This window comes from Schistocerca cancellata, chromosome 3, assembly GCF_023864275.1.
Source record: "Schistocerca cancellata isolate TAMUIC-IGC-003103 chromosome 3, iqSchCanc2.1, whole genome shotgun sequence".
In the NCBI taxonomy this organism is placed as follows: domain Eukaryota; kingdom Metazoa; phylum Arthropoda; class Insecta; order Orthoptera; family Acrididae; genus Schistocerca; species Schistocerca cancellata.
Window position 1 is genome coordinate 40,450,470 of NC_064628.1, and position 24,440 is coordinate 40,474,909.

At 42.8% G+C, this 24,440-nt stretch overlaps 1 protein-coding gene across 1 annotated transcript in view; it reads right to left on the reverse strand.

The window, feature by feature from the left end:
- LOC126176070 (cytochrome P450 4C1-like) overlaps positions 1-24,440 on the reverse strand; it is a 133,959-nt gene that overhangs the window by 69,076 nt on the left and 40,443 nt on the right. Inside the window, exon 4 of the mRNA XM_049923204.1 lies at positions 20,174-20,619. Within this exon, the coding sequence (XP_049779161.1) occupies positions 20,174-20,619 (446 nt within the window). The remainder of the gene's footprint in view (positions 1-20,173; positions 20,620-24,440) is intronic.

Sequence of the window (24,440 nt, forward strand, 5' to 3'; positions counted from 1 at the left end):
GATGGCCCACCAATACCGTAATCTCTACAAGGACTACAGTGGGTCTGCATCTCTGATGACCCACGAATACCATACTCTCTATCAGGACTACAGTGGGTCTGCTCTGTGATGACCTATCTACCAATCCTCTTCAAAACGTCGAATGACTCTGCTGTGGGTTTGCTCTGTTGTGGCCCATTACCTGTCAGCATGTTAAGAGTCAGCACTGTCTTTCCGTTGGAAGGACAACACTACTTCTTCAAGACTGCATGGAAATCCACTACTTCCGTGTGCATTGTCTTTTACTGCTCAGACTTTGAAAAAAAAAAAAACCACTGAAATTTTACTGTGATGAACAATCCGGACTGTCTTTATGGACTGTGAGAAAATTTTAGGTTTTGACCAACATTGTATAAATAAGTGTGTGCATTTGATATCTTTATTATTGTAATTATGAAAAATTTTTTCAAATCTGTATTGGCCACTGCCCAAAACAATTTGCAAATTTTTTTGTGGGGAGCATGGGGGCTATGTAAGTAGGCTGTTTAGGTTCTTATATTGGTAAAGCCGCCGCCACGTAGCGCTCTCTGTATGAAAATGACTGGCTGTGCTGTGTGCAGTCTGTGGCTAGTTAGCATTGTTGTCTGCCATTGTATGTTGGGCAGCTGGATGTGAACAGCGTGTAGCGTTGCGCAGTTGGAGGTGAGCCGCCAGCAGCGGTGGATGTGGGGAGAGAGATGGCGGAGTTTTGAAATTTGTTATACTGGATATTATGAACTGCTATATATATTATGACTATTAAGGTAAATACATTGTTTGTTCTCTATTAAAATCTTTCATTTGCTAACTATCCCTATCAGTAGTTAGTGACTTCCGTAGTTTGAATCTTTTATTTAGCTGGCAGTAGTGGCGCTCGCTGTATTGCAGTAGTTCGAGTAACGAAGATTTTTGGTGAGGTAAGTGATTTGTGAAAGGTACAGGTTAATGTTAGTCAGGGCCATTCCTTTGTAGGGATTTCTGAAAGTCAGATTGCGTTGCGCTAAAAAAAAAATATTGTGTGTTAGTTTAAGCACAGTCTTCTATAAATGTTTAAAAGGGGACGTTTCAAGCGAAGAACTATAATACCGCCAGACACTGGATCATCTCTGCTACCGCCCTCCCAACAGCCACCTCGTGCCACTGGTTCGTTATCACACGCTATTGTTATCTCTTAAGCAGCCAACAATCACTTTCCCCGATTGATCGGTCATCCGATTACGTCTTCCGCTCCAGTCTGTTCTTTCTCTCAATAGCCCTCAGTTTTGAATAGTTTCCGCTTTAAAAGCCCTTCTCTCAGTGCTACAAGTCAAAACTAGAAACACACACTCGTTGCAATCATCGTGACGCATCGGAAGCTTATCTTTGGAAACCCTAACTACACTCATGATCATAAATTAAGGATAATGCTGATACATGGTGAAACAACGCTCTGCTGGGCAGTTTGTGGGTTTAAATCACCTCGGGGTGCATTTGACCGGCGGTCGTCGCACGGTGGCGCTGGCAGCAGTCCACATACGCAGAGGTGTGTTGGTGTATATCAGAGTACGGTGCAGCGAGTAAGTGTGCAGACGTGCTAATGGTGACTGTGTGCTGAAAATGGCTCAAAGAACACATATTGATGACGTTATGAGGGGTAGAATACTAGGGCGACCGGAGGTTGGTCAAGCACAGCAGGTTGTAGCACGGGTCCTCCATGTGCTACAAAGTGTGATAGCAAGATTATGGCAACGGTTCCAGCAGACACAAAACGTGTCCAGGCGCTACAGTACGGGACGTCAACAGTGTACAATACCACAAGGAGACCGATATCTCATCATTAGTGGCCGCCGACGGCCACGGAGTACTGCAGGTAGCCTTGCTCGGGACCTTACCGCAACCACTGGAACAGTTGTCTCCAAACACACAGCCTACAGACGACTGAACAGACATGGTTTATTCGCCTGGAGACCTGCAAGGTGCATTCCACTGACCCCTGGTCACAGCAGAGCCCGTAAAGCCTGGTGTCAAGAACACAGTACATGGTCACTGGACAGTGGTCGCAAGTTACGTTCACGGACGAGTCCAGGTATAGTCTGAACAGTGATTCTCGCCGGGTTTTCATCTGGTGTGAACCAGGAACCAGATACCAACCCCTTAATGTCCTTGAAAGGGACCTGTATGGAGGTCTTGGTTTGATGGTGTGGGGTGGTGTTATGGTTGGTGAACGTACACCCCTGCATGTCTTTGACAGAGGAACTGTAACAGGTCAGGTGTATCGGGACGTCATTTAGCACCAGTATGTTCCGCCTTTTCAGGGGTGCAGTGGGTTCCACCTTCCTCCTGATGGTCGATAACGTACCGCCCCACCGAGCTGCCATCGTGGAGAAGTACCTTGAAACAGAAGATATCAGGCGAATGGAGTGGCCTGCCAGTTCTCCGGACCTAAATCCCATCGAGCACGTCTGGGATGCACGTTCTCACAAGCCTAGGACACTCAAGAAACTCCGACAGGATCTGTTGCAAGAATGGGAGGCTATACCCCAGCACCTGCTCGACCACCTGATCCAGAGTATGCCAACCCATTGTGCGGCCTGTGTACGTGTGCATGGTGATCAGATCGCATAATGATGTCGGTGTACATGGGAAGGGAACAGTAATGTTTTGTAGCACATGTGTTTCAGGACGGTTTTCTCAACGTATCACCAATACCGTGAGCTTACAGATCTGTGTCGTGTGTGTTCCCTATGTGCCTATGCTATTAGCGACAGTTTTGTGTAGTGCCACGTTGTGTGGCACCACATTCCGCAATTATCCTTAATTTATGAGCATGAGTATAGTTTACAGAAAGCTCTAGAAGTCATTTCTATTCTTTGTGTATTTCTGTTCCTTTCAATCTAGTTGTTGCCCTCAATTGTCCTACACTCATCCATTGGCACTGTGACTTGAAAACAAAGGGAGTCCAGATACTTTCTATTAACACGAGTTTCTTCTACTTTCCCCCGGTTTAAGGATTTGAAAACTGTATCTGGGCTTGCTGAGAATTGGTTTAGTGGTACGAAACATCCTCGACACTCTGCTCTTTCAGTTTTCCACTTTCGCTCTGTGCTGATAAAGTCTAATCGAATCTACAGCAAAGATGAACATCGTCTGCAGTATACTAACTTAGGCTGAATCACTGATTTGTTTCCAAAGGGCTGCTAGTACGCACTTTTTTGACACTGTATCAGAAGCTGTTCCAAAAACTATGAATCCCAGACTATATATTAACTCAAGCTTTTATAATCATTATTTCCTTGGAAGTGTGGCTTAAACAACGCGTTCAGTCACAGCTTCTTCGCCTTTTATTAACTACACGATGCATTTCGGACCCTGTGCGTCCATCGTCAGGTGTAATTTGTCTTAATACATGTTTTATTTCTTCTCCTGAATGAGGTGAAATGCATATTCCTGTCACGAAAAGGTTTAATGTTAGGTTATGAATTTCGTAGGTCGAACGCGGATAATGTGTGCAAAATAGTGGAAAATGAACAGTATAAACTTACCACATAATCCAAGAAAGCATTTTTCATGTTTTAGTACCGGCAAACATTCTTTTCTCTGTCGTTTGAGAACATGTCACTGCATTCAGGATGTACATTTGCACACACATGTTTATGAACACTTCATTGATGGTTTTGTACATGGTGTTGTCAAAGATGAACGTTTTCGTAGTGCTAAGGATATACCTATTAAACAATTGGCATAAGCAAGAAATAACTTCAGAATACGACTTTAAAATTACTAAAATAACTATGGCTTGCGAAATCTGTTTGTTCATTTAACATAGATTATGGTTTTTTGATTTTGTGGAGGTATATCTCCAGTTGTTCTAACAGGCTTAGGGTTTACCACTGCGTTAATTATGTAGTATTACCATATTGTTTTCTAAACTGTTGCGTTTCCAACATATGTTATGCAATGACTGATGTTTCGAAAGCAAGCCATAGTTATTTCAATAATCTTAAAGACCTATTCTAAAGTTATTACTTGGATATGTCAATTGTCTATTAGTTATATCTTTAGCACTACGAATAAATTCATCTTTGACAACTCCATGCCGGCCGCGGTGGTCTCGCGGTTCTAGGCGCGCAGTCCGGAACCGCGCGACCGCTACGGTCGCAGGTTCGAATCCTGCCTCGGGCATGGATGTGTGTGATGTCCTTAGGTTAGTTAGGTTTAAGTAGTTCTAAGTTCTAGGGGACTGATGACCACAGCTGTTAAGTCCCATAGTGCTCAGAGCCATTTGAACCATTTGACAACTCCATGTAGAAAAACATCTGTGAAGTGTTTGTAAACATGTGTGTGCAAATGTACATCCTGAATGAAGTGACATGTACTAAAACGACAGAGAAAAGAATGTTTGCCGGCACTAAAACGTTAAAAATGCTTTTTTTGGATTATGTGGTAAGTTTATACTGTTCATTTTCCACTATTTTGCACATATTTTCCGCGTTCGAGTTAACGAAATTCATAGCCTAACATTAAACGTTTTCGTGACAGGAATAAGCATTTCACCTCATTCAGGAGGAGAAATAAAACATGTATTAAGACAAATTACATCTGACGATGGACCCACAGGGTCCGAAATGCATCGTGTAGTCAATAAAACACGAAAAAGTTGTGACTGAAGGTGTTGTTTAATTCATACCTCCAATGTTTTGAATACAGTCACGTTTTAAGCTGCAAAATCTGGATAAAATTAAATTAAAAAAAACATTATTTTCTTATAGTGAGGAGTTTGGACAGAAGAACACGACCCCATAACTTCGATTGTTGGTTCAATCATGAACTACCTCTATTTGCTTCCTATTGAATAGTTTGTTCGTTTTTGGAATTTGTTTTACGAAACTTACAAAACCTTTAAAAAAGCTTATCATGGTTGTCGTGTGAACGTAGAATTTTCATTGTCATCGCCATCGTCATTAAGGATTAGACCTTTTGGCCTGTACCACCTCGGAATTGTTCACGCCATCTCTTTAAGCGACATAGTCCGGTGCGAAGTATTCCTCGGATATTTAGGAATTCGGAAGTTCCCTGGCGACGTCCCAAACATTTCCAGGGTAAGAAAAGTGGCGAGGCTGCCGCCTTTAAGCTTCCGTCTCAGCTGATACGTAGTAACGAATCTTTATTATCAGAATTTTCTTGGAACAGTAACATGTAGTTTTTTTATGTTGCTTTTCCAGAAAATGTAAAATGTATTGCGTATCTTCTGATAACAATCATTCATTACTGTCCTCCTCTCCTGCGATAATTCCTTTTTCCTTGTTTACACCCATCAGAAGACTTAAGGCGATAGCAGTACCTATTCATTATACATGTTTGTCCCTTTAGTCTTCCGAGAAATGTCATCTGCACTTTGCGATGGGGAAACCAACACGCTCTGCTCATACGGAAGTTTTGTTCTTTTTGCGACATCAATCCGAAGACCGGTTTGGTACAACTCTCATGCTACTCTGTCGTGTGCAACGCTTTTAGTCTTTGCATGACTGCTGCAACCTACAACGACGGAAAAAAATCGCAAAACCAAGAAGGACTTGTGCGACTAAACGAATGTTGGTAGACATGTTTCTAAAGCTATTAAAATTTGAAGCTGTTATCAATACCTCACTGACTCGAACGATTTCGTGTAATAGAGCTACGAGAAACTGGATGTTCCTTCTGCGATAATGCAAAAGGATTTGATATAGCTACTTCACGTCGTAACAACAACGACTCTGTACTATTGTACATATAGGTAATTCTTTTCATCTGATTTTACGATAAACTTGTGTAATTAATGTTCTGATTTCATTTCTTTTTCTTTCATGCCATTATGTTAAGAAAACTGTAAATAAGTTTCAATATGAATATTAATGTTTACGTCAAATGTAAAGTAATATTGTAATAGAATTGTTATTGTTGTTGTGGTCTTCAGTCCTGAGACTGGTTTGATGCATCTCTCCAAGCTACTCTATCCTGTGCAAGCTTCTTCATCTCCCAGTACCTACTGCAACCTACATCCTTCTGAATCTGCTTAGTGTATTCATCTCTTAGTCTCCGTATACGATTTTTACCTTCCACGCTGCCCTCCAATACTAAACTGGTGATCTCTTGATGCCTCAGAACATGTCCTACCAACCGATCCCTTCTTCTGGTCAAGTTGTGCCACAAACTTCTCTTCTCCCCAATCCTATTCAATACTTCCTCATTATTTATGTGATCTACCCATCTAATCTTCAGCATTCTTCTGTAGCACCGCATTTCAAAAGCTTCTATTCTCTTCTTGTCCAAACTATTTACCGTCCACGTTTCACTTCCATACATGGCTACACTCCATACAAATACTTTCAGAAATGACTTCCTGATACTTAAATCTATACTAGATGTTAACAAATTTCTCTTCTTCAGAAACGCTTTCCTTGCCATTGCCAGTCTACATTTTATATCCTCTCTACTTCGACCATCATCAGTTATTTTGCTTCCCAAATAGCAAAACTCCTTTACTACTTTAAGTATCTCATTTCCTAATCTAATTCGCTCAGCATCACCCGACTTAATTCGACTACATTCCATTATCCTCGTTTTGCTTTTGTTGATGTTCATCTTAATCCTCCTTTCAAGACACTGTCCATTCCGTTCAACTGCTCTTCCAAGTCCTTTGCTGTCTCTGACAGAATCACAATGTCATCGGCGAACCTCAACGTTTTTATTTCTTCTCCATGGACTTTAATACCTACTCCGAGTTTTTCTTTTGTTTCCTTTACTGCTCGCTCAATATAGAGATTGAATAACATCGGGGAGACGCTACAACCCTGTCTCACTCCCTTCCCAACCACTGCTTCCCTTTCATGTCCCTCGACTCTTATAACTGCTATCTGCTTTCTGTACAAATTGTAAATAGCTTTTCGCTCCCTGTATTTTACCCCTGCCACCTTCAGAATTTGAAAGAGAGTATTCCAGTCAACATTGCCAAAGCTTTCTCTAAGTCTAAAAATGCTAGAAACGTAGATTTGCCTTTCCTTAATATTAATAAGTCGTAGGGTCAGTATTGCCTCACGTGTTCCTATATTTCTACGGAATCCCCTCTTCAGGAACTACACGTTTGTCTGGCCTCTCAACAGATACCCCTCCGTTGTGGTTGCACCTATGGTACGGCTGTCTGTATCGCTGAGGCACGCAAGCCTCCCCACCAACGGCAAGGTCCATGGTTCATGGGGGGAAGGTAATAGAATTGAAATGTAACAAATGTTGAAACTTTCGTGAGACGTTTAAAATTGTAACTGTGCGTCTGATCCATACGTAGGTAATGTGTTAGGATATGTAGAATGCAAAACCTCGGGTGAATACCCGGTCTGTCAGGGAGCGGTAAAAAGTGGATGGCGGGCGAGCGCGGGAAAATGCGCACGGCACAACGGGCACAGTAGTAGTTGGAGTTTGGCACTGGGTTGAGGAACACCTTCTGGAGCGAGGAGGCTCTCCTGGAAGACATAGCTTCACTGGGCCTCGAGTATGCCGTTCCAACGGCCAAACAGCTCGGCAAAATTCTATAGGCACTAAATGGAAAAGTATTGCGACGCTAAGAAGAATTAAAGTCCCGATACGTAAAGAGCCATAGCTGTGGTTGTATGTGTACTCTGTGCCTCGCCATCTTGCCGCCAGCCAACCGCCGCATCGATACTGTGAGGTTGAAACTTTTAGTACTGTATTCGTATGGATCAGAGAGTGAATTGTTTTTTTTTTTTTTGGTGGAATAATAACCCAAAATTTTACCAGAACTTTTCCATCATTCAACTATCCTCACAACTAACCTATACAGGGTCCTTTCCAAACGTTGTGCAATCCGAGTGTCCCGAAATGAAAATTAAAACTCTTGTTAATAATAACTATTTGCAGAACTAGCTATATTAGAACGGTGTTTAAAGAAATGTTTTGTTAATGAACCAGTAAATGAATAGCAAAGGTCTAACGAAGTCGAAAGATAACTTTAGCATTGATATAGTAATGAAGTTTATTGTTTCGAGACAGATTTAAAGGCATTTAAATGAGCAGTAAATAAGATGAAAAGAGTAGTAACTTATATACTGGAAATCTTGAATGAATAATAAATTCAGTAATCATTTTTTTTTAAATACAGCGATCGTAACAGTTTCAGGGTCGCCCCTCGTTCATTTGAATTCTGAAGTGTTCTAAATTGGTTTGAGCAGCAAAAGTTAAAGTCAATATAAAAGTCAAAATTTATCAGTGTTTTATCTTTATCAAAATTGAGATTTTGTGTGTGGCATGAAAATACAATTTCTAGGGTAACCTATGCCCGATTTTAACCGGATTTATTGACAGTATAAAGTTTTGTAGTAAACATTATAGTGTAGTGTTATGTATTCATGATTTTCCACATCAGTACAGAACGTGAAACTATCAGTTCAATAGATTTTCTGGTTCTAAAATTCTACTATATTATGCAGTGTTACAACTTGTTGTTTTGCATGAATATATACCAACTTGTACAGGGAAGAAACTCAGTTGATGCCTAATTAGTCTGGCGACCGTATTATTGTCACATTGGTAGCATCTTCTGGTTTGCTTTTGATCCATCCTGACGTATGATTGCATTTCGAACTTACTTGACGTATCATTATTATTACAGAGTGGATTTAAGTCTTATTTGTCACCATTCAGGTACACGCGGTCGATATCTATGCGAAAATCCTTTCTCATAAGGTCAATCCCGCTCACTTACCATAGCACAGGCATTAACGAGTACTGTGTCAGGGATTACAGCGTGACTGCTGGAATCATTGGCCACTGAAAGGTACGAAAACTTCCTGGCAGATTAAAACTGTGTGCCCGACCGAGACTCGAACTCGGGACTTTTGCCTTTCGCGGGCAAGTGCTCTACCATCTGAGCTACCGAAGCACGACTCACGCCCGGTCTCACAGCTTTACTTCTGCCAGTATCTCGTCTCCTACCTTCCAAACTTTACAGAAGCTCTCCTGCGAACCTTGCAGAACTAGCACTCCTGAAAGAAAGGATATTGCGGAGACATGGCTTAGCCAGAGCCTGGGGGATATCCTGTAGCGTGCATTTCTCTAACCCAAAACCACTGCCGTTTTTGACTTCAATGGTGTCGATCGAGTTCTCATTGGATGGGGAAGAGGAGGTCTGTTATGTTTTCTGACGAAAGCCGGTTCTGCCTCGATGCCAGTCATGGCCGTATGTTGGTTAGAAGCAGGCCGGGTGGACGCCTGCAACGAACCCGTCTTTTCGTGTGACAGCAGGGGCACTCTCGTGGTTATCCCACACACCCTGATTTGCAAATTTGTACGTCAGTTTGGTGCTTCTACCTGTTATGCTGCTATTTATGAACAGCATTTCAGGGAGCGTCTTCCAATAGGATAACGCTCGCCCGTATACCGCTGTTGTAACACAACATGGCTCTACAGTGTCGACATGTCTGCCGGCCGCGGTGGCCGAGCGGTTCTAGGCACTTAAGCCCGGAACCACGCGGCTGCTACGGTCGCAGCTTCGAATCCTGCCTAGGGCATGGATGTGTGTGATGTCCTGAGGTTAGTTAGGTTTAAGTAGTTCTAAGTTTAGGGGAAATGGAAGAGGATGTAGATGAAGATGAAATGGGAGATACGATACTGCGTGAAGAGTTTGACAGAGCACTGAAAGACCTGAGTCGAAACAAGGCCCCCGGATTAGACAACATTCCACTGGAACTACTGACGGCCTTGGGAGAGCCAGTCCTGACAAAACTCTACCATCTGGTGAGCAAGATGTATGAGACAGGCGAAATACCCTCAGACTTCAAGAAGAATGTAATAATTCCAATCCCAAAGAAAGCAGGTGTTGACAGATATGAAAATTACCGAACTATCAGTTTAATAAGTCACAGCTGCAAAATACTAACTCGAATTCCTCATAGACGAATGGAAAAACTGGTAGAAGCCGACCTCGGCGAAGGTCAGTTTGGGTTCCGCAGAAATGTTGGAACACGTGAGTCAATAGTGACCCTACGACTTATCTTAGAAAATAGATTAATGGAAGGTAAACCTACACTTCTAGCATTTGTAGACTTAGAGAAAGCTTTTGACAATGTTTTCTGGAATACTCTCTTTCAAATTCTAAAGGTGGCAGGGGTAAAATACAGGGAGCGAAAGGCTATTTACAATTTGTACAGAAACCAGATGGCAGTTATAAGAGTCGAGGGACATGAAAGGGAAGCAGCGGTTGGGAAGGGAGTGAGACAGGGTTGTAGCGTCTCCCCGATGTTATTCAATCTCTATACTGAGCGAGCAGTAAAGGAAACAAAAGAAAAACTCGGAGTAGGTATTAAAGTCCATGGAGAAGAAATTAAAACTTTGAGGTTCGCCGATGACTTTGTAATTCTGTCAGAGACAGCAAAGGACTTGGAAGAGCAGTTGAACGGAATGGACAGTGTCTTGAAAGGAGGATTAAGATGAACATCAACAAAAGCAAAACGAGGATAATGGAATGTAGTCGAATTAAGTCGGGTGATGCTGAGCGAATTAGATTAGGAAATGAGATACTTAAAGTAGTAAAGGAGTTTTGCTATTTGGGAAGCAAAATAACTGATGATGGTCGAAGTAGAGAGGATATAAAATGTAGACTGGCAATGGCAAGGAAAGCGTTTCTGAAGAAGAGAAATTTGTTAACATCGAGTGTAGATTTAAGTGTCAGGAAGTCGTTTCTGAAAGTATTTGTATGGAGTGTAGCCGTGTATGGAAGTGAAACGTGGACGATAAATAGTTTGGACAAGGAGAGAATAGAAGCTTTCGAAATGTGGTGCTACAGAAGAATGCTGAAGATTAGATGGGTAGATCACATAACTAATGAGGAGGTATTGAATAGAATTGGGGAGAAGAGGAGTTTGTGGCACAACTTGACTAGAAGAAGGGATCGGTTGGTAGGACATGTTCTGAGGCATCAAGGGATCACCAATTTAGTATTGGAGGGGAGCGTGGAGGGTAAAAATCGTAGAGGGAGACCACGTTAAGCAGATTCAGAAGGATGTGGGTTGCAGTAAGTACTGGGAGATGAAGAAGCTTGCACAGGATAGAGTAGCATGGAGAGCTGCATCAAACCAGTCTCAGGACTGAAGACAACAACAACAAACAACAAGTGTAGGGGACTGATGACCTTGAGATGTTAAGTCCCATAGTACGTAGAGCCATTTGAACCATTTTTGTCGACATCTGTCTTCAATCGATCACATAAGGGATGTCATCGACGACGATTCCAGCGTCATCCACAAATAACGTTAACCGTCTCTGTATTGACTGACAAAGCGCATCAAACGTGACACTCCGTCACAGAAATTGACATCCGGCACCTGTGCAACACGGTTCATGCACGTTTGCTTGCTTGCATTCAACATTCTGGCGGTTACATCTCTTATTAATGTACCAGCTTTTCACATTTGCAATGGATTATCTGGCGCTTACATTAACTTGTGATGTTGCAATGTTAGTCACTTTAATTTGTATTCCCGACAAATGTATCTCCTAAGTTCATTATTCTACATTAATTGCTTTTTGGTATTGCGACTTTTTCCCGTCAGTGTACATCCATTTGAAACTGCTGACTGTAGTGAAGTCTTGGTTCCCTTCCACAATCTCTACCTCCCCCCCCCCTCCCACTCTCCCTCCACAAAGACACACTTCCCTCCGTTACCAAAATGATGATTCCTTAACGCCTTGAGATGTGTATTATTAACTGAACAGGATTTTTAGTCATTTTTTTCAATAATACAGAACGTGATTACAAAACCAATTTAATCTTAATTCAATCTCTCCATTAATTTTCATAATTTCGTTGTACAATATGTTACAGTATATTTATCAGCATGTAATAAATAGGTAATTAACATTTTAGTTAACTATGACAGCATATCGTTTGAAACATTGCTGGTATAGTCCTTCAGTCACTTTAATTTTAAACAACAGTACACGTTTCGATGGCGTGCTATCTTTTTCAGGTTGATAACAGTCTTTTTACGCGGTTGAATTTGTTTCTGACACACATGTGCTGTGTATTTGGCAGACATCGCTGTGACAGAGAGGTTACGCGTCGTCTTGCATGAATGTCTGAGCCCATATGATTGCCGTATGCTGACATAGCGAACCTGATGTGTTTGTCACTACAGACTTTCCAATGTTACGATATTACGTTATGGGATAAAAGTAAAGGTAACTAAAGTAGTAGTATGTCACATCAACCATACTGCTTATTTGAAAAACTAGAGTTAACGTCATTATTCATTCTTACTCACGCACAGTTAGAATCTGGAATAAGATTAAACGAAGTTAAAGTGCTGCTGAAGCACTGGATGAATTTCGTAAGATGTAAAATTTATTTTATTGTGTGAATAGTTCAAGACAGTGGTGTTCAACCTGTGCGCCGCAGCGCCCTGATGCGCCATGAATGACAGTCTGGGGCGCAGTCGTTTGTTTCGTGGTTAGTGGCAAAGACGACAGTCGTGGGAAAATTTCATTTCTCGTCTCAACCTGTGTGGCCCAGGAGGAATTCCACTTAAGACGTTGGCTTGTCTGTGTAAGCGCGTCACGCTTATTGCCAGCAGTGATTGTTTTTGATATATTGCGACTTTGTTACAATTTTGATAAAGGCAGTAAACTATGCAAAAATTCTTAAATTTGTCAAGTGCCTGGAAAGGTGAGAACTTGCTGAGAACAAGAAGGAACGTGGTAATGAAGACGGGAAACAAAAGTATAGAAAATACGATGATACCTGCTTAGATTTTGGTTTCACGTACACTGTTGTGAAGAACGAAGAGCGTCCACAGTTTTCCGTGTTTGAAAGTACTTTTTCTTAAAATGTCATTAGGAAGTGTCCATGGGAATGACGCAATCAAATCAAAAGAATAATTTTTTAGAAAAGTGAATGAAATGGAGGAACAAAAATCATTTATTAGGGGGCGAAAATCTCGAATAAACCACTTCTAGCGCCCTACAACGTAGATTACAGAGTAGCAAGATGTAAGAAAGCGCATAGTTTTGCAGTATAACTAACTGCGTCGTGTGCTATTGACATGGAGTCCATAATGCTTGGAGAGTCTATGGCAAAACAACTTTTGGACATTCCTTTGTCTGACACTTTAACTGGTTGTCGAATTCAGGAATTAGGAACATACCCTCATGAGAAAATAAAAAAAAAATGGAGGGAGGGATTTTGGTTTGCAGCTTGATGAGGCCATTCATAGCAACAGAGATGCTAATTTAATTTTCTACTTGCGATTTGTTGAGGAAATAAGTAACGAAATGAAGAAAAATGTTTTTATAAGGAAACAAAAAAAAAAAAAATCAGAAAGCACTTATTCGCGGCAAAGCTCCTGATATTACGTAGGTCCATTGCATTATCCATAAAGGAGCCCTTCCTTCGGAACATTTGAGTGTTGACCTTAATCAACTACCGCAAACTTTCAAAAATACGGTGAACGTTATTAAATCTCCTACTCAGAAATCTAAATATTTCGGATGAGTATGTGACGATATGGTGGCTGAACAAACATTTCTCTCATTTTGTTGCTGCTGTCTTTCTAGGTGAAAAGTGCTATCACGCATTGTTTGATCTTAAACGAGAAGTCTGAAGAATAAAATCGGATCAGCGCTGTTTTCTAGACACTAAGTTTCCATTTAAGGTCGCATACTTCTGTTTTATATAATCGAGAAGTTAAACTCACTGAATAAGTGTCTGAATGGAAGTAAAACTCGTTTCATTCATCTTATTGACGGAGTGTAGCCTCTCAAAAAAAGCTTCTTCTTTACAAGAGAAATAGTAACGGCGGAGGAGAAATGGACTACTTTCTATGTTTGTGGCATTTTATAAGCGACTATGACATGGCTTTACTGCAGATATTTTTTCTATAATTGCAGGACATTTATTTGAACTACATGTTCATTTACAAAAATGCTTTCCTGAAAAATGTTGTAGGTTTCAGTCGGTTCAGAATCTCTTCACTACTGATTCTCCTTTTGAGTTCAATACTTAAGACGAGGAAGCGTTGATAAAACTTTCATCAGACAATTCACTAAGAGTGAAGTTTTCATCAATGACATTGCCAAAATTTTGGTATTCAGTAAGAAAAGGGTTTCCAGATTTGAGCAAAGAAGAACTGAATGTATTAATTCCTTTTACAACCTCCTTTCTCTGCGAGAGTAGGTTTTCAGCAGTGGCTGCCATTAAAACCAAGTACAGGTCAATACTTTGTGTGGGTAAGGAAATGAGCGAAGCTATATCTCATTTGGTGCCAAGTTGTGTAACAAGAAGAAAGTCAGTGTCCTGTTAAGGTGAGTAGTATTTTATTCGTAACGTTTTTATTAATTATTTCAGTTTTTACAAGGTATCCTATAGAAGAGCCACGGAAACAACGTAGTTGTTAAACGCAGCCACCAACTCGTAACGGTTGAAAACGATGGGTTCAAGATGTCTAAAGGAGATTTTCGTCGAACGATAATACGAAGAGGGGACGTAATTTCAATGTTAGGTAATCCTATAGATTAGCTATAGTATCAACAAAGATATTGAATGTAACGGAATGGAATTATGTACTTTCTTTCTACAGCTTTCGAAAGCTCTCGAAAAGGCGAGTCAGTGATATAAGGTTTGTCAATTTTCGCAGGACAACCTGAAAGGAAAATTAGCCAGAGCCTGATAATTTGGTGTAAACATCGCCAGGGGTGGCGGGCTGTCACGCCGGGTCAATAGCTACGAGCTGCGAGAAGGTCAGAGGTGTTTATACCGTGGAAGCGGATTCGGGCTTTCTTGCCTATGAAGTTCAGTTCATTTCTCACATTATTCTGTCGTCGACAGACAATACATGAAGGAAAGAGAGTGATGTCTGAGACTAACAGAAGAAGCGGACTATAACGAAGTTGCGGCGTGGGATTAGCCGAGCAGTCTAAGGCGCTGCAGTCGTGGACTGTGCGGCTGGTCCCGGCGGAGGTTCGAGTTCTCCCTCGGGCATGGGTATGTGTGTTTGTCCTTAGGATAATTTAGGTTAAGTAGTGTGTAAGCTTAGGGACTGATGACCTAGCAGTTAAGTCCCATAAGATTTCACACAAATCTGAACATTTTTATAATGAAGTTGTTGGATTAGGCAGATATTTGACCCACCGTGTGAGTGATCCGTCAACACGTCATTAATACAGTCTGAGATGGCAAATGGAAGAATGGAAATTTTTAGCAGGCTAACAGTTGTACAAGAAAGCGGTTACAGAATGTAGAAGTTACAAATATCGGCCAACTTCTGTAAATATGGCATTTAATAGGATACCCACAATAAATTAAAGCAAACGTGGAGGCATAAGTCTCTGCGTAGTGAGTAACCAATCCTTCCGGAGATCTGAAAGACTGCAAAGATCATACGCACATGTGGCTTAAAAGAGGAAGAATGAGTGCAGAGACCAAGGACCATGTAATATCAGGCTGCTCTATGTTGGCGAAGAATGTGTCCTGTAATTGAAACACTGTCACAATATTCCTCCTTTGGCAAAAGGTTCCAGATTAGTCTCCCATTCGGATCTCCGGGAGGGGACTGCCAAGGGGAAGGTGACTATGAGAAAAATATGGAATAACCAACGACAGGATAACATTCTACCAGTCGTAACACGGACATGAATAGTTCAGGTACGCATGCCATCGTCTCAAGCAGCAGATGGAGAGAAAGAGTAGGTACATGAGAATACTGGACGTGTAATTCCCTATGTATATGATGAAAATCTAATAGTCATCACGGACAAGATGGAAGAAAGGGTTACGTATGAATACGGGCTTGGAAGTTGGAATGAGAGAGGAGAAGGACTGATTGAGTTCTGCAATAAATTTCAGATCGTTATACCAAATATTCTGTTCAAGAATCACAAGAGGAGGAGGTGTACTTGAAAAGACCTGGAGACAAAGAAAGGTTCCAGCTAGATTACTTCATGGTCAGACAGAGATTCCGCAATCAGATTTTGAATTGTAGCGCTTAGCTAAGTGCAGATATAGACTCAGATCCCAATTTAGTAATGATGAAAAGCAGACTGAAGTTTAAGAGACTCGTTCGGATGAATGAGTGTGGAAGGACGTGTGATACTCAAGACTGAGGAATGATGGGATGCGTCTGAAGTTTTCTAAGGATGTGGATAGTGCGTTAAGGTATACCAGAATAAGCAGTCTTGTTGAAGAGGAGTAGACATCTCTGAAAAGGGCAGATGTGCGACAGTCAAATGTAGGTAGAAGAAAGGTGGCCGCAAAGAAACCTTGGGCAACACACGAAATACTTCAACTGATCGATGAAAGAAGGAAGTACAAAAATGTTCATGGAAAGACAGGAATGCAGTAATATAAATCCCTTAGAAATGAATAGGAAGTGCAGGGCAGCCAAGATGAAATGGCTGCAGGAAAGATGTGAAAAAATCGAAAAAGAAATGATCGTCACGAGCACTGACTCAGCATATAGATAAGTCAAAAGAAACTTCGGTAAAATGAAAAGCAAGGGTGGTGGCGTTAAGAGCGCTATGCCAGTATTCTGTTAAACGGGCAAGAGAGAGCAGATAGGTGAAAAGAGAACAATGAAAGACTGAATCACATGATAGAAAAAGAAACTGGAGTCGATATGGAAGACATAAGGGTATCTGATAACAGAGTCGTAAATGAAAAGAGCGCAACAAGATATGAGGTCAAATAAGGCAGTAGGGATGGATAAAATTCCATTGGAGTTTCTAAAATCGTTGTGAGAATCAACAACCAATCGACCATTGAAATTGAATGTATGAACATGACGACTTACCATCATACTTTCGGTTCAAATGGTTCAAATGGCTCTAAGCACTATGGAACTTAACATCAGAGGTCATCAGTCCCCTAGACTTAGAAGTACTTTAACTTAACTAACGTAAGGACATCACACACATCCATGCCCGAGGCAGGATTCGAACCTGCGACCGTAGCAGCAGCGCGGCTCCGGACTGAAGCACCTAGAACCTCTCGACCACAGAGTCGGCCATACTTTCGGAAAAATGTCATCAACACAATTCCGAAGATAGTGAAAACTATCACACAATCAGCTTAACAGCTCATGCATCCAGGCTGCTGACATTAATGATGGAAAATAAAATTGTGAATCGGTTAGACTACAGTCAGTTTGGTTTTATCAAAGTTGAAGGCACCAGAGAGGCAGTTCTGATTTTGAACTTGATAATGGAAGCAAGGTTGACGAAAATCAACGCACGTTCATAGGAGTTGTCGACATAGAAAAAACGTTCGACAATGTAAAATGGTGAAAGCTGTTCGAAATTCTGATAAAAGTAGTAGTAGGGCCTACGCTATAGGGAAAGACGGGTAATATACAGTATGTACAAGAACTAACAAAAAACAATCAGATTTGTAGGCAGAAACGAAGTACTCGGATTGAAAAGGGTGTAAGTCAGGGATGCCGTCTTTCGCCTCAATTGGAAGAAGTAATGGCAGAAATAAAAGGAACTTTCAAGAGTGTGATTAAAATTCAGAGTGAAAGGATTTCAATGATAAGATTCGCTGGTAACATTGACATTGCTGTCCTCAGTGAAAATGAGGAAGAATGACAGGATCTGTGGGATGGAATGAACAGTATAGTGAGTACAGAATATGCATTGAGCTAACCTGGAAAAATACAAAGGTGATAGGATGTGGCAGAAACTTGAATAGCAAGCAACATACCGTGAAAATTGGTGATCCCAAAGTAGACGACGATAAGGAAATCTGAAACTTTGGAAGGAAAATAACCTGTGATAGACAAGGCAAGCAGGACATGAAAAGCAGACTAGCATGGGCTAAGAGCTCATTTCTGGCCAAGGGGAGTCTACTGGCATCAAACATACGCCTTAATTTGAGGAAGAAATTTATGAGAATATATGTTTGAAGCAAATCACTGTGTGGGAATGAATCATGGTCACTGCAAAAATTGGAGTAGAAGACAATCGAAGCGTCTGAAATACCGGGTGATCAAAAGTCAGTATAAATTTGAAAACTTAATAAGCCATGGAATAATGTAGATAGAGGGGTAAAAATTGACACACATGCTTGAAATGACATGGGGTTTTATTAGAACAAAAAAAAAAAAAATACAAAAGTTCACAAAATGTCCGACAGATGGCGCTGGACAGCAAGACGTCAGTGACTTCGCATGACAGTCGTGTGTAAAAGGAGCTGTAATGAGAGAAAGAATCAGATGCGCCAGCAGTCGCAGCATGTTGACGTTACCTGAAAAGGCGCTTTTAGTGAAGCTGTATTATCAGAATGGGGAATGTGCTAGTTCAGCGTCACGATCATATCGCCATAGGAAGGGGATTCGAACGGGTAAAGGTCCGTTGACAAATGCAGCTGTGGCGAGAATGGTTTCGAAGTTCGAAGCCACGGGTTGTTTAGACGCTAACCCCGTAGTGGCCGACCGAGCACAAGACGTAATGCTGCTGAGACAGTTCAGGAAGAAATGGAGACTGTAGCGGGTTCGTCTATGCACAGGAAAGTCAGCGCTCGTGCAGTCGCACGTCGCACCGGCATTCCATACACTACTGTTTGGTTGGCACTTAGGCGCACGCTCCGATACTATCCGTACAAAATCCATTGGCATCAAGAACTGTTACCTGTCGATTTAGTGAAGCGGAGGGCATTTGTGGTGTGGGAGTTACAAAAGATGGCGGAAGATGACAAATGGTTGAGAAACGTGTTGTGGACCGACGAAGATCATTTCACGCTCCTAGGGTCTGTCAACGCCCACAACTGCAGAATTTGGGCTACCGAAAATCCTAAACTGTTGTGGAAACTCCATTGCACGACGAGAAACACACGGTATGGGTTGGATTTACCACATCTACCGTTATCGGGCCTTTTTTCTTCGCGGAAATGCGTGATTCTGGTTTTGTAACTGATACCGTGACGAGTGAGAGGTACGCCGATATGTTACAGAATCGCATCATCCCCAGCCTGGCTGGTAAACACCTGCCGGAACGTACGATGTTTATGCAGGATGGCGCTCCACCCCATATTGCTAGACGCGTGAAAGATCTCTTGCGCGCGTCGTTTGGTGATGATCGTGTGCTCAGCCGCCACTTTCGTCATGCTTGGCCTCCCAGGTCCCCAGACCTCAGTCTGTGCGATTGTTGGCTTTGGGGTTGTTGGCCGAAGTCGCAAGTGTATCGTGATCGACCGACATCTTTAGGGATGCTGAAAGACAACATCCGACGCCAATGCCTCACCATAACTCCGGACATGCTTTACAGTGCTGTTCACAACATTATTCCTGGACTACAGCTATTGTTGAGGAATGATGGTGGACATATTGAGCATTTCCTGTAAAGAACATCATCTTTGCTTTGTCTTCCTTTGTTATTCTAATTATTGCTATTCTGATCAGATGAAGCGCCATCTGTCGGGTATTTTTTGGTCTTTTGTATTTTAGTGGTTCTAATAAAACCCCATGTCATTCCAAGCATGTGTGTTAGTTTGTCTCTCTCTATCTACATTATTCCGTGATTTATTCAGTTTTCAAATTTATACTGACTTTTTGATCACCCGGTATAGTGCTACAGAAGAACATTGAAATGTAGGTGGACTGATAAGGAAAGGAATGAGGAGGTTCTCCACAGAACAGAATCGGAAAAGAAAGGAGCATATCAAAGACATTGATAAGAAGAAGGGGCAGGACGATGGAGCATGTGTTATGACATCAGGGGCAAACCTCCATAGTAATAGAGGAAGCTGTAGGGGGTAAGAGCCGCAGGGGAAGTCAGAGATTGCAATACATCCAGCAGTAGCTGTGGACATTGGGTGGAAGTACTACTCTGAGATGGAGACGTTAGTGCAGTAGAGGAATTTGTGGTGGGCCACATCAAAGCAGCCACGAGACATACCTGTTTCAAGATCTCAGTTAACATACTAGCTACGAGGTTTAGCATAGTGTGTCGTTATCGATGAACATTTCAAGTTATACACTCACACTGTTGACTATAGTTGGACATTGTCTCAGCTTTGTTGCTGACTGACTCTGTGTACTATAACTTGCTGTAATAATGGGTTCGATATTGAGAAGTATTCATAAATTAAAAGTGTTACGTCTTTCGCGATTCCTCATGATGATGTGAGAATTTTAGGCCACACGTGTCCTGCCACGAAGATACCGCTACGTTATCCCGCAGAACACAAGAGACTCGATAGCCGGTGAGTGGGTGTGCTGTGACGGAGTAAGGAATCTGCTCCAGCTGCTCCCTGGTGGAGCCGGGTCGGATGCGGAACCTGCGCAGCACTGCAGCCAGCGCAACCCGCATCTCCAGGTCGGCGAAGCGCGAGCCCACGCACTTGCGAGGTCCTGTGCCGAACGGCAGGTAGCTGCCCGGCTGCCTGCTGCTGGCGCTGCCTCCGGGCAGGAAGCGGCCGGGGTCGAACAGGTCGGGCTCGGGGAACAGGTCTGGCCGGCGGTGCATCAGCAGGAACGACACCACGACGCAGCAGCCACGCGGTGCCACGTGCCGGCCTTCGCACAGCGGCGTGTCCTCGGTCACCAGGTGTGGCATGTTGGGGATCGTCGGGAACAGCCGCAGCGACTCCTGCAACAGTCAGACCTATCAAGCTCTAGGCTGTTCAGAATGAAGGGGACATTGAGCACCCGTAGCCCTTTTTCGCCCCAAAAACGTAGAAGTACCATATGTCGAAAATTGTCGTGGTTTGGCAGAGGGAACAATAAAGAGTACGAGATTTCCTAGCCAGAAATTCATCGACAATAAACATTCAAATGAATGTGGCTACGAAGTCTTTCGCGACGTATTTCCTGAGTAAAAATTTCTCGGTGTACATGCCGCGTCAAATCAGGATAAATCTCCGAGCTTTCGACCACTACCTCCATGGTCGTCGTCAGGGCTAAAACTGACTGTCGTGAACTAGCGAGGTTCCCACTTTTATATGCAAATGACGGCTTCTTATTGGCTGGAATACGTCAGCGATATGGCGCGTATTCCAGCCAATAAGAAGCCGTCATTTGCATATAAAAGTGGGAACCTCGCTAGTTCACGACAGTCAGTTTTAGCCCTGACGACGACCATGGAGGTAGTGGTCGAAAGCTCGGAGATTTATCCTGATTTGATGCGGCATGTACACCGAGAAAAATTTTTACTCATTCAAATGAATGGATTTTGCCGAATGTGGGAAACACAGCACAGTGGATGCGTGGGCTCTGAAACAAAAACATCGACGCAGAAATGTGGCCTGGTAGATACCCCTGAACATACACGAGTCATCGGATGCCTCCCAATATCCTGTTGAACCTCCGTTTCCTCTGTGTAGTGCAATGACTCAACGTGCCAAGGACACAAGTCGTTGGAAGTCCCCTGCAGAAATGCTGAGCCTTGCTGGCTCTATATCCATCTTCAATTGCGGACGTGTTGCTGGTATAGGAGTTTCTGCACGAACTGACCTGTCGATTAAATCCTATAAATGTTCGACAAGATTCACGTTGAGCGGTCTGGGTGCTCAAATCATTCTTTAGAACCGTCCAGAATGTTCTTCAAACTAATCGCAAACGATTGTGGTCCAGTGACATGGTCCATTGTCATCCACAAAAATTTCATTGTTGTTTGGACACACAAGGCCTCCAAGTAAGGGAACGTATCCATTTCCGCGTAACGATCGGTTCACTTGGACCAGAGGACCCGATCCATTCCATGTGAAAACGTCTCACACCATTATGGAGTTACTTCCAGCTTGCACGCTGCATTGCTGACAACTTGGTTCCATGACTTCATGGGGTACGCCCCGCACTCGAACCCTACCATCAGCTGTTACGAACTGAAATCGGGACTCACCTGACCTGGCCACGGTTTTCCGGTCGTCCAGGCTAAACTGATATTGTCACAAGCCCAGGACATGCACCACAGATGATATTGTGCTGCTAGCTAAGGTACTAGCATTGGTCGTCTGATTCCACAGCCCATTAACACCAAATTTCACCACACTGCCAAAACGGATACATTCGTCGTATGTCCCAGTTATTGCACATAGTGTTGCTTGTCTGTCAGCACTGACCACTCTATGCAAGCGCCGTCACAGCATTGTCTCTCGTGAGAGGTAATGCCTAAATGCGGTGTTCTCGCCACGCTCTTTACTCTGTGGGTCCCGGAATATTGAATTCGCTAACTATTCCCCAAATGAAATGGCTCATACTTCTACCTCCAGATATCATTCCACGTTAAAAATCTGTTAATTCCCGTCCTGCGGCCAGAATCACGTCGGAAACCTTTACACATGAATCATCTGAGTACGAATGAAAGCTATGCAACGTACTGTCCTTTAATACCTTGTGAATGCGATACTACCTCCGTCTGTGTATGTGTGTATCACTATCCCATGACCTTTGTCTCCTCACTGTACTATGTTTCAATGTGATCAATGCTCAGTTTAGAGAGGTAGCTGATATTCCATATTCCGCAATCAGGAAATGTGGTATGTGGTTTACACTCCAAGAAATAATATATCTAAAGCTAATCTAAATTACTATTAAAATACAAGAAATATGGGGTAGAAATTGAAGTGAGAAGCACACTGGCTATATCATTAGGGGCTACAGACCAGCAAGTATTAAGGACCGCTGCAGATGGAGAAACATCATTAGGAGCTATGACTGGATCAAGATCAAAACGTGACCTCTGATCCAGATTGTGTAACAGTCAGGTTCCTTTCAGAGGATGCTGATATAACAGCTCCCGATTTAGCAATTATATTCAACGGCTCGCTCACAGAAAGATCCACGCCTAAAGACGGGAGAATTGCTCAAGTCACACCGATACCGAAAGAGAGAAATAGGAGTATCCCGCGGAATTACAGGCCCATATCACTAACGTCTATCTGCATTAGGGTTTTGGAACATATACTGTGTTCGAACGTTATGAATTACCTCGAAGAAAACGATTTATCGACACATATTCTCCGCGATATGGTTTATTCCAGCAGTGCTAGTACTGCAAGGTTCGCAGCAGAACTACTATGAAGCTTGGAAGGGAGGAGACGAGGTACTGGCGAAAGTAAAATTGTGAGGACGGGTCGTGAGCCGTGCTTGGGTAGCTCAGATGGTAGAGCACTTTCCCGCGAAAGGCAAAGGTCCCGAGTTCGAATCTCGGTCTGGCACACAGTTTTAATCTTCCAGGAAATTTCACTCTAGGGGGTGTATTCCAACAGTATAACGATCGCCACATACCGCTGTTGTAACCCAAGATACTCTATAGAGTGTCAAAATATGTCAATAGCCTTCCCGGTGTACACTGCTGACGAAATCTTCACGGGCTTCCATCCGGGTAGCTGCTTCGAAAATCCGCGACATTTCGATGAGTATCATTTTCATCATCTTCTGGGGAAGATGATGAGAGTGACTCTCATCGAAACGTTGCGGATTTTCGACGCAGCTACCCGGATGGAAGCCCGAGGAGTGTCAAAATGTTGTCTCCTCCACCTCGATCACGAGATACGTCTCCAGACGAGAACATACACTACTGGCCATTAAAATTGCTACATCAAGAAGAAAAGCAGATGATAAACGGGTATTCGTTGGACAAATATATTATACTAGAACTGACATGTGATTACATTTTCACCCAATTTGGGTGCATAGATCCTGAGAAATCAGTACCCAGGACAACCACCTCTGGCTGTAATAACGGCCTTGATACGCCTGGGCACTGAGTCAAACAGAGCTTGGATAGCGTGTACTGGTACAGCTATAGCTACCCATGCAGCTTCAACACGATACCACAGTTCATCAAGAGTAGTGATTGGCGTATTGTGACGAGCCAGTTGCTCGGCCACCATTGACCAGACGTTTTCAGTTGTTGAGAGATCTGGAGAATGTGCTAGCCAGGGCAGCAGTCGAACATTTCCTGTATCCACAAAGTCCCGTACAGGACCTGCAACATGCGGTCGTGCATTATCCTGCTGAAATGTAGGGTTTCGCAGCGATCGAATGAAGGGTACAGCCACGGGTCGTAACACATCTTAAATGTAACGTGCACTGTTCAAAGTGCGGTCAATGCGAACAAGAGGTGACCGAGACGGGTAACCAAGGCACCCCATACCATCACGCCAGGTGATACGCCAGTATGGCGATGAGGAATACACGCTTCCAATGTGCATTCACCGCGATGTCGCCAAACACGGATGCGATCATCATGATGCTGTAAACAGAACCTGGATTCATCCGACAAAACGACGTTTTGCCATTCGTGTACCCAGGTTCGTCGTTGAGTACACCATCACAGGCGCTCCAGTCTGTGATGCAGCGTCAAGGGTAACCGCAACCATAGTTTCCGAGCTGATAGTCCATGCTGCTGCAAACGTCGTCGAACTGTTCGTGCAGATGGTTGTTGTCTTGCAAACGTCCTCATCT